Source organism: Calidris pugnax, unplaced genomic scaffold (assembly GCF_001431845.1).
Source record: "Calidris pugnax isolate Ruff unplaced genomic scaffold, ASM143184v1 scaffold273, whole genome shotgun sequence".
NCBI lineage: Eukaryota > Metazoa > Chordata > Aves > Charadriiformes > Scolopacidae > Calidris > Calidris pugnax.
Window position 1 is genome coordinate 8322702 of NW_015094508.1, and position 11624 is coordinate 8334325.

General features: G+C 36.7%; 1 protein-coding gene across 5 annotated transcripts in view; it reads right to left on the reverse strand.

The window, feature by feature from the left end:
- Positions 1–11624, reverse strand: part of KIF2A (kinesin heavy chain member 2A) — a 53895-nt gene that overhangs the window by 10050 nt on the left and 32221 nt on the right. For all 5 annotated transcript variants that reach the window (XM_014964985.1, XM_014964983.1, XM_014964984.1 and 2 more), the window contains exons 10-16: positions 10299–10389; positions 10075–10138; positions 9565–9656; positions 9175–9317; positions 8233–8437; positions 5042–5152; positions 1242–1309 (exon numbers count right to left, since the gene is read on the reverse strand). In XM_014964985.1, coding sequence (XP_014820471.1) covers positions 1242–1309; positions 5042–5152; positions 8233–8437; positions 9175–9317; positions 9565–9656; positions 10075–10138; positions 10299–10389 — 774 coding nt within the window. The remainder of the gene's footprint in view (positions 1–1241; positions 1310–5041; positions 5153–8232; positions 8438–9174; positions 9318–9564; positions 9657–10074; positions 10139–10298; positions 10390–11624) is intronic.

Sequence of the window (11624 nt, forward strand, 5' to 3'; positions counted from 1 at the left end):
GCTAGAAAAAACTGAAATACTACACAAAGCACATCAAGCCACTTCACAGTGACAGGCATTTACTCCGTAACAACACACAAATTTAACACCAAGAGGAAGAAACAGTCGCAGCACAACTATTTAGTATACTAGAAACAGGCGCTTAATTAGTTTTGCAGCATCTTTTTCTGGAGTCATTTCAGCAACGTGTATTCTATATGGGGTAAAAGATCCAGCGAGTCTTGATGAACGTGTAAGGTCCCCGTTATGTTTCTGTAAGCAGGATAGGAGATGCCTCCTTCTCACCAGGAAGGAAACCACAAAGACTGGTCCAAACCAGGCAGATTTGCTACCAGCTCCCTCGATCTACACACAGACAGATTCGGGTAAGGAGAGGTGCAGTGGCCTAACTGGCCACCGGCTGGGCTGCCCAGCCACACAAAAGCAGATCTGGTTCCATCCCATTTTTCACTGGGGCAAACAGGCCACTAGATGGTAGCCTCTTCTGCCAAAACCAGGGTTTCTGATGGCCCAGAGGCTTGTTTGCCTCCTTTGTTCTCTGTAGCAAAGCCTGGTGGGGGTCTCTGGGTCACAGGTCTGGCTGCAGGGACACCCAGGACCTGATCAGCCCATCTCCACAGACATTAAAGGAGAACTGCAGCAGGAGAAGGCTCCTTTCACACTCACTGAAGAGGGTGAACACTTCCAGAGAGCTGTACAGGTCTCAGAGGTGCTGCTTATATAGTCTCTATACTTATAAAGTCTCTATCTGAGACTAAAGTCTCAGATATCTGCCTGAAGTTGGGAAGTTTAAAGTTTCATATATATGTAGATAGATATATATATAATACAGACAGGCAACTGCGTGCAATTCCACCAAGGGGATGAAAAAAAATTAAAAGTCACTTGGTAGAAAGTTGTATCAGTTAACGCCCCAGGGAATCACCATGAACACCAGCTACCCCTCATGTAAGAGATGGTGCCTCCAGAGCAGGAGCATCTCCCACATTCCTTGCAATACTCATTATCCACCTCTGGATAACGCCTTAAATGCAGTCTCTATTGATTCTTTTGTAATAGTTCCAAAAAGTGACAATTTAAAGTAGATGTGAGCCTGCATCAGTAATTTGGTTTTAATCTTATTGAGAAATGCGAGTATGATAAAATTATTCAGGTAGCTAAAATATACATCATGGAATAGCACTATTCAAGTGTCAGTGATCAACAGCCGATATAGCTATAAGCAATAACATTTTCCATACCTATTTGCATATCTCAATGTATTTAGAGTGTTTTCACATGATGCCATCCCTGGAGAAATGGTAGCAATCTGGAGAAAACAAGCCACACGTTAATAAATCACTTCGTATGGATGAAACTTTATTTTTTTTAATCTCCATTATCATTTAAGATCATCTACAAAAACTGTCTGCTATGTACACCTGTCCTTACACAATGTCATTTCAAGTAAAATCTTCAATTTAATTTTTTAACCATATGTGGAACATTAAGAATTCATAGAAATTCCGGAAATTTCCCCCCCGACTGTCTTGGTAACATAATATGTAAATGCAAAATTCTAACTGAAAAAATAGACTCCTCAAAAAGGGAAGTATGTAACTGAGTAGAAAGTAAGTCTAATATATACTGCAAACAATTACCAGATTATTTTTTTTTTTACATATATTTGTAGTCTGTTGTCCATTCAAGCAGACTGTATACTGATTTGAGAGAACTATTTTGGCCACAGTCCAAAACTGTACTTAATAGTATTAAAGAAAAGCATGTGTTTAACTCATGTGTTTAACTATTTTTCCAAGTAAGGATTTTTTTTCTCTCAATTAGAAGTTGTCTGTAAACAATACTTGATGGTAAACTTATCAGACATATCTGCAATCTATAGGTTTATCCTTTTCCACTTAAATAAAATACCCTCAAGACCACACCTTCTTTCCAGCACTCAGCAAAAATATTAACTGTGACCAGGTAACAGTGGCATTGTTGTTTGTCCTAGCTTCTCTTACTAGTCCAATTTTGTCACCTGTGCTTCTTTCAGGAGAGCTATAAAGACATTACCCAGGAGAAACACCTCTATAATCCTACATACTACCATTTTTTGTGGCAGCACAGCATCGGGAGACTGAAACTGATGAAGATTAGATAATCCTGATCTTCTCTTCTACCCTGCTGCTGACATTACTGTACAAAAGCACAGGCAGTCATCCTGAGAGGAGTTTCTCCTACTGGGGGGTAAGGAAAAGTATGTGGTGGGAGGGAGAAAGCTGAAAGAGCCTACCATACAGACATAAGTTTAAAGCTCTAATACTGGTACACATCAATTAGTAATGAAAGCAACAAGTTTAGACTTAAAAAGACCATATAGATTACATGTGTCTTTACAAAAGTGTTCTGGGTGGTAATTGAAAAAAAAAAAATCTACAAGCTCCTAAAACCCTTCCAAACCCATTCAACATCAAAGATGCGCGCATCTCTTCTGTCGGTTCCACGTTCAGAGCATCCCACACACAGCACAAGCCTGGACTCCGACCTCTCTGTCACTCACCTCCTCATTCATAATTCCAAATGAGGATAGAAAAAGCTCTGCTATCTAGGGACAGGAATATCTTTAAGTACCATAATTACCATTCTTTCTATTTCGGACATGTCTACATTGCTTATAAGCCATCACAGTGGGATACTGAAGCCTGCAGGTTCCTGCTCCCAGCCCTGGAGGTCTGAGTGGTCTGGCACTTCAGCTGTGACTGCAGCACTGGTTAAAAAATGAGACTATTCTATGCAGCCACCTTGCTAATTTCAAATGATGATATATTATCCTACTATCTAACTCTTCAAAAACAACTTTAAATGGTTTTTGAAACTACTTAAGGACAAGAACTTCAGTAAAACTGCAATGACTAATAAAGTTCAAAACCACCTATTTATGCTGACTGTATGTCTCTGAATTTCTTTAGAATGCAGCAGATCCTAGTCATAACTGCCCACATGATGAAGTATTTTCAAAATATTTTTCTGAAATTTGAAAAAAAAACTTAACAAATCATACTTGAACCTTATACAAAGAAAAGAATGCTCCATTCCTAAAGATGTAATTTTTAAAATTGCAACAGGAAATCCATAAACGATAAAAGGAAACATAAAATTAAAATGAAGTGTTTTATAGAGGTGAAGCTACATATGCTTATTCACTATTCCCACCACTTGGGCACTGAAGGGAACTGGAGGTAATTCCAGGGTAAGGTGGCTCCAACATGTCCCTCAATTCAATATATATTGTTCAGAAACCTTTCAGATCTTTAGACAGGCAGCTCTATTCTGCATCCATCCAGTTATCACACAAACAAGTGCTACAAATGTGAGAGCTCAATTGAAACAAATGTAAAGATGCACAGCAGTTTTCTTTTCTCTCCCTACGTCCTCTCAATTAAGCTACAACCACCCAAGTGTTCTTCTTCCCACATCAGTCTCTTAAAAATTTTGCTGATGAAATTCTTGATAAAAATTATGTGTAAACAAACACTAAAACCTCAATGTCACAAGTAGTCCCAGTATTGAGAAACTACATGAAAAAGTAAAAAAAGAATGAGTTCAAAAGCAGTATCTCATCATGAAAGGGTCTTCTTATTTTAGTTGCAATGTGATTGTAGTTATGTGAATGGGAAAATAAAAAAAAACTAATTCTAGCATATTTCCACTCGCTTTCAGAGGGAAATCTTCCCCTTAATTTAGAACTATATTGAACATAAAACAAAGAAATGGAAGCTTTATCAGAAATTGAACACCTATAGATCACAGATTATTCCCAATGGCATTCTCACATATTTAAATAGTGAAAAAATATTATGGCAACTCTATGAGAAGAGTAATAATTAAATAAAAAAGCTTCATCAAAACAAAGACAGCTTCTTAGCATTTTAAGGAGGTAAAGGTGATGGTGAGAACTTCATGAAATATTCACAAGTATTCTAAGCACAGAGAGTAATTTCTAACAGATTAACTTTTCAAACTTTCCTCAGCAGTTTCAGTACACTAGCTAGAGATACACAATTTAGCTTTCTGATCCGGCATAGGATTTATGAAGTTATAGAATCATAGAATACTCTGAGTTGGAAGGGACCTTTAAAGGTCATCTAGTCCAACCCCCCTACAGTGAGCAGGGACATCTTCAACTAGATCAGGTATGTCTCGGTGGGAAAGAAAACAATCCTGTCTTTTCATCAGAAAACTGAAGGAGAAAAAAGATTAATAAGAAGAGCTATTTTACCACCATTTTCAAATTAGAACCATACATAACAGATAAAGGGAAGACCAGGCTGCCCTAACACCATGGTTTTCATGTTGTGGTCTGCAGACCCCTCTGGCCTCTGGAGTAATTAATTCCAAGGAGTTTGCGAAAAGTAACCAAAACAAACAAGCCTAGAAATTGGTGTCTACTGCAGAGAGTTTGTATTTCCATAAGGACAAATGCTAAGGATGCACAAATAAAATGACTGGACAGCAATGCTTTTATCTCTCCTTTCCACCATCTCACAGAATAATTCTGCTTTTCAGACTGATGCAAATGCTCATGTATACAACACACAACTATTCATCCCATCTATCCCAACTACTTCCCCTCCAGCCTAACACATACTCTGAAGCCTTTGACACCAACTTTAAATTTGTCTTTGTCTTTTAAAGATATTAACTCACCACTGTACTTCCACTCTACACAACCTTTTCCAAAGTTCTGAGTCAACAAACAATACTCTCATATAATTAAGACATTATTAAAAACAAACAAACAAGCAAACAAAAAGCCTTCCCAAGCTGGAAGTGTTTCTAGCTAGGTGCCTACCTAGAAAATTAATACGAGCAGTAAGAAAGGCCAATATAAAGTGAGAAGGGAGCAAGAAATTTTCACTCCACAAATAGCATCAGTGGATAAACTTAAATCCAACACATTGCCAATAGCAAGTGACCAATTTTAAACTCAAAAGCCTAAATTCCCAGCATCTTTTCTCTTTGTAATTGTTAGAACAAACAGTTAACCAAGTCAACTTACCATACATGTACGTGAGTTTTCTCCGATGAATGAATCTCTTAGCACCTGAGTAAGTTTACTTGCTCTGAAGGGTGTATGAGGTTTATTTCGGCCTAAGGCTCTAATGCACTCCTGAAATAACAAACAGGTTCACACATTTTCACTTAACATGTGTTGAATAAATATAATAAAAATGCAATTCAAATGCAATCAGAAAATACATGTCTTAGTTAGGTTGCTGTTCTCTAAGTTATCATTAAAATTTACCAATGTTAGGCTTTTACTTCTCACTAAGTTCAACAGAGAGGATCCTATATCCTTTTTTAATTTTGAATTTCATCCAAAATGTTTACATCTATGGTATTCAACAACAAAGCAAAACAAAAAAAATCAATGTTGATGTTAAATGTCCAGACTAACAATTATTTCTGATTGTCAGCCACAAAAGCCTGAATGATCTACAACCTCTGCCAGCAGCAGCAGCATGGACAGGGACACGTGTTAACTCTGCCAATTAAAAACAGTAGCTTTGATTGTGTCTCTACTACTGATTTTCTTTACAACTCAGAAGAAAATAAGCTTTCTGAAAGCTTTCACAGGTGACATGCCTATTAAGCATAGCTCTCTCTTGATGTACTTAGTATTGGAAGGCACTTGAAAATACAAGTAATTCCCTGTTTTAAAATATTCTTCTTGTGAAAAAACAGGGGTAAGGTCTCCTCTTTCACTCATAAGAGTATGGGGCTAAACTAATATTTGAAATCGGCTGGAGCGTACCAGTAAGAAATACAGCACAGATGTAAATATTATGAAATTACTATAGAAGTTACAGCAGCAACAAAGTACAACAGTGCAAACCAAGATCACACTAATCTAAACATCACTTCTGCCCACTCAGAGCTCTAACATCAGCTGATAAATTACTGCTTAGGCAAAGACAGTTTAAATTTAAATGTCTGCGGTGGTATTGTCGTCGTCATATTTTGATCATTAATTCCAGTTTCTGCCTTTGCCCTTGTACACAGGCACCTCTTCAGATGCATGGCTTCCTTGGTACAGTTTTAACGCGTCTACACACTGAACTTCTTCAAACAACCATACTTCAAAAGCTTTTCAAATTAGAGCTTTGCCTTTAGCAGCACTAACAGATGGAATGGCTTTTGTGTTACATGAATAGTTCTACAGTAGTTCAGCTAATCCGCCAGCTGCAGCCATATCCTTGTGGCATTTTGAAATTTCCTAGAAACAGCCTCTTCCAAAAGCCAGGCTAGAAACTGTGGGATGATAAACCAAGAAAGCACTGCAAACCAGCATAAAACAGAACTAAAAATGGGCTCAGAATAAAACTGCCATGATATAAAACAGAACAAATAGACGGGCAAATCACCTCTAACTAAAGTGATTATTTTAAAAACTCACCAGCTGAATTTTATAGAATGGACAAAGCTCAGATAAACAGAAAGACTGAATCTTGTTGAGTGTGAATTCCACACGCAAATGCTAAAAAGGACTCAATAATTAAAGGTGAGCAAGGCAGTGCATTCTTTGAATTTTTTTAATTTGTACATTACTACTGTACTTAAACAAGGAAAAAAGCAGATTAGACAGGAAGAGGGGCAACAGATTTTCAGCAAGTGACATTACAAACTAAAACCAGTAACAAACGTGTATGTTGAATTATTGACACAGCAACCAACAAGTTTAATATAAGATATTTGAATTTACTGTAATGATTTTTAGTTTGCTTACTCCTGAAAAATGAGGATTGGACTATCTCCTTATTAATAAAAGGATTATAGGACACGCTCATTCAACTTGAACTTCACAGTGACTTCAAGGGTCTTGAATGCAAATGGGAAAGGCTGTGCAATGTTTTTGGGACAGATTAACTTATCACTGAGAAATTTGTATCTTCTTGCACCACTGTTTAGACCCCTGCAAGACCTCCAATTATTTTTATTTCCCCTTCCCATGTAATTTAAATCCCAAGCACTAGTATAGCAGCAGCAGAACCTTTCGCTATAATTCGAAAGGCAAGTTGTATGAAAATGAGCTGAGCTAAGTATGTTGTGTAAGTATTGCACTGAAGGCACTAGCCAGTACAAAATCAACAAGTAAACTGAAAAACAAAAACAAAAAACCAAAACCAAACCAGCTTTATTCAGTTACATTTGGAAACAAGTGGCAACATCAACACAATATTGCTCACATTATTTACTTTGACGCTAAATCAAATAAGGCCACAGTTTTGGAACTGCAGTTTCCAATTTTTCAACATGCCCTCCAATTTTGGAATGACACATTATACTCTACAATTTCGAGGTGTTTTATGAAATCTGCTTAGAGTCAGATACGAGTCTTCTCTCAAGCTTATACTGGGGATAAAAAAGTAAGCACAGTGATTTTGGGGTTCAGATTGTCCATATAAACCCACAGTGCTGATGCTGAGAGTAGTAAACCTAAGCAAAACTAACCAACCACAGAGATAAGTTCCTAGACATTCCCCAGTTAAGACCACATAATTAATTTCCCTGTTTAGACTGAACCTCTTCTGAGCATTCTAAAACAAACAAAAAAAGGCATACGAACATTTAAATAATATTTCTTAGTTCTCTTGATGTGTATGGAATTATGTATGAAAATCTGCACAGTGACTCTATCAGACAGTTTGCTATAAAGAAGAGTAGTCAAAAATGGACCCCAACTTACATGGGTTATTTTAATCTATTTGGTAGATCTTGCTGGATATGTTGCTGTTGTGTTGCTGTAGTGAATGCATTCACAGCAGTAAATAAATATGTTGTAACTTCATTTTTTATTAAAAAGAAGCAAATACTTGCATCAGCAAGAATATTTCCAGTTAGCATTTCAGACCTTGAGCACTAAAGTAAGTCATCTGTTGTCCCATTTTAGATATATATCAGAAAAGTATTCAAATTCAACCACGGGGGACTTTTCGTTGAGGTTTTGGGTGTGGTTTTTTTTTAAACTACAATTAAGTTGATAGCACAATGTTCCTGCAATGTTTCTACTTAGTAATTACCAAGTGTTCCTTCAGGCATTTAGGGGAAAAATCAATACATTATTTTACCTGTCACATCAGTAGGCAATGTAGACAAGCAAAGCCTGTAAAAACACTCATTTTAGTAGTCATTGTTATTACATGCAGAAGGCTTCCGCCTACTCAAAGGCAATGGAAACATTTCAGTTACCTTGAGTGCTAAAAGGCTCTTGTTAATTTCCGCACCTTCCAGTCGTGTCTGCCTATCTGCACTGGAAGTATCTGCTCCTCTTTCATTGCCAGCCAAATCAATCAGAGAAAATTTACCATGCAATTTCCCTTTCCTTCTGAGAATAATCTGAAACACTGCATGGCTTCGAGATGAGTGTGCATTTGCAGATGTCTGGCCAGATGTCCTTTAAACAAAAGGAGAAAAGGGAGGACATATGAACAGGCGAAGGATCATACATGTTAAACACACTAACCTCAGAATGTTAATTTTTTTAGGTCAGAGTCCTGTTTTTTCTTACGTATGTTGATAGCATGTCTAACGTTCTTGAGGACACTAGAGATACAACCCTAATAATTGGATGTACATAGTACAATTATACCTCTTTTTCCACTTCTTCAAACAGAAATGGAAGATTAGTAACAATTTGCCTCCCTTTTAAAAATAAGCATAACCAGATCTTCAAAGATTTCAGATTATTATGGGGTTTACATCTAAAACACTGATGGCTTTATCTGACCAGGCAGCAGTCTATGCGCAAGGCTAATTTTAAAAACAATGAAGCTGGACTCTTAAAAAAAATAAAAGAATTATGCTTAACCTCTGTCACTATATATCAAGGCCTTTTAGAGCTGAAGAATCTGGCAGTACTCCAGATTATAAATCATGCGAATTTAAGTCAGTAAAATGCTTACATAATGCATGCAGTTCACATCCTGGAGAAAAATTAGTTACTTCTCTCTACAAGACAGAGAAACTCTAAATATCTTTATTTAAAAGATAGGCAGATTCCTTACTTGCAGCCAACATCATCAAAAAACCCACTGCATATTAAAACGCCATCACTATGAAGGGACCCCCAGAAAATCTTGTTCTGATTCTTTAATGGATAATGAAAAAACTGGTGTAAACTATGGGAGATACCTGCAGCTGTTGCCTATTTCAATAAGCTTAAGAACATCTTCAACACATTTGACTTCCCGTTCCTGTAATCCCACCACCTGGACTTGCTGTTTACCATCTTCTAACACTCTTAACTTTGTCTTCCTGTTCAACAAGTCAAAAACCTTAGGGAGTGGGGGGGAAACAGAACAGTTAAAGAGGAGCTTTAAAAAACACTTTTATTTCAAATCCCGCATCAAAATATGCAAAGCATTCCACAGAAAAACATGATTGGAAGGGAAGTGTAAGGAATTATTTGAAATAAAGCTTTTAGTACAAAGAGGGGAAAAAAAAATCTTTTATGTGACAAGCTCAAGATCTTGTCTGTGAAAAACAAATTCCCCCTTCCTCAGAGAAAGATCAGGTACTTACTTTACCACTGTAGATCTCAAAAAATGTTGCATATACTTGAAGTTCTAACTTCTTATAGTTTGGTTTCTTTAGCATTAAAAAGACATCTCGGGCTGTGAATACATTTCCAGAATAAAATGAAAGCTTGTTATGTATCTTTATGTAATGAAGACTCATTAGTGCATAACAGTCTATTTTAAAGCATTTCTCTTATTTTGCAAGTATAACAGATAAGATCAGAAAACCAAGTCTAAAATATTGCAGTTTATACTGCCACATCAGAAGATGCAGAAGACCCCGAAGTATAAATTTAATTAATCACCTGTTATATTTATTACACTTTTTTAGGTAATCTATATATAAATTTATTTTACTGTGTAAAGACTACATATTTAGGAACTATTTTTGATGTTACCAAAGCTCCACTGTAATGTAAAATCTGTAGATCCTTATGTTTTGTACAACAAGGAGCAGAAAATTTACTGATCCCAAGTGATCTGAAAAAAGTCAAACAGACCAATTAAATCTCACCTGCAAGTGCATATATTCCTTTAGAACAATCTTGGTTCTTTCCTGAAAAGTCACCACCCATAGTCTAAATTACAAAAAAACCAAAAAACAACAAACCAGTCAATCAAAAATACACTATAAAAATCACAGAGGTGTAACTTATGTATTTGTTACTTATTAGAACTTATCTAAGTGTATCATACATAAAAAGAAGTATATTGCTGACATGTGGAGGAAATACTTACATGGGTTTTTCCACTGCCTGTTTGCCCATATGCAAAACAAGTGGCCATCCCCCTTTCAAATATGGTCTCCACTAATGGTCGAGCTGTAAACCTTAAATACAAAAAAAAACCAACAGTACTTTAGAAACTGAATTACTTTAAGATGATACTACCACAAGGACGCTATAAATTTTAAGGCCAGAAGCAACAGAACTGGTCCTGTACTTTGACACGTCACAGGACATTCCACATTAATTCCTGAATTAAAAAGACTACCAGCTCTAAGGCATTATAATATACAAAACAATCAAATAAAAATCACAAGGTCTCTACCATTTATTTTACAACAATATTATCCTCCCTTAAACCCTAAGAAGAAAAATTTCCTTGCTTTAATGATGCAATACATCACCTTAACCTTGCCTGCTACTGTATCTCCTCCATTTAGTGACTTGTACAAGGCAAACAGCTACTTTGAAAACACATTTTTTAAAGTGCTGTGTGTGTTGTTCTGTGCCAGCTGTAGAAGTGACAAGGAAAAATAAAGGAGAAAATGGAGATCCAAATACCTTGAGGCTGAAAGTGGATATGTGTCTTTGTTGCTGGTTGGTTTTTTTTGGTTTTTTTTTTAAATTAGAAAGATTCAGCATTTTGAGTAAAATAACTTGGATCCATGCACCTCCATGTTACATCAGCCAGTCTGCTTCCAGCAGCCAAGCTAGCTCAGGTATCTCAGCAATATAACCTCTTTTGCTTTCTTTGTACTCTTTCCCCACGCTCTCCTTACTTGTTTCCATCTCTGCATTATCTTATATCAAAACTGCAAGTTCTTTGGGGCTGGGGCTGTCCTTTCCTTCCAAGTTTCCTGAAGACCAAAAGCCATGACTCGGGTTTCTCAGGTGTGGCACACACACACACACACACACTAGAGCCTGGAAGCCAGCAGGGCTTGGAGGAGGACTAAGAGCAGGACTGATGTCCATGGAGGTGAGTATGACATTTCAGGTGAAGAATTCAGCATAAAGAGTTAGAGCAGAAGTAAACAGGCAAAAGAATGGAGGTAGCAATATACACGTCTGGTAACACAGAGAATAGGAGTGAAGTCGATGACCAAGGTAAGCCCACAGTTATTGACATGGGAGATACATGAGCAAAAAGATTCACATCAAAAAAAAAAAAAAAAAAAAAAAAAAAAATAAAAAAAACTATTAAAAAAAAAAAAAAAAAAAAAAAAAAGGGGGCGGGCCCCCCGGGAAGGGGGGCCGACCGCCGCCTAAATAAATAAATAAATAAATACGTTTTTAAAACATAAAGAGAAAAAAAATATATTAAAAAAAAATTAAAATG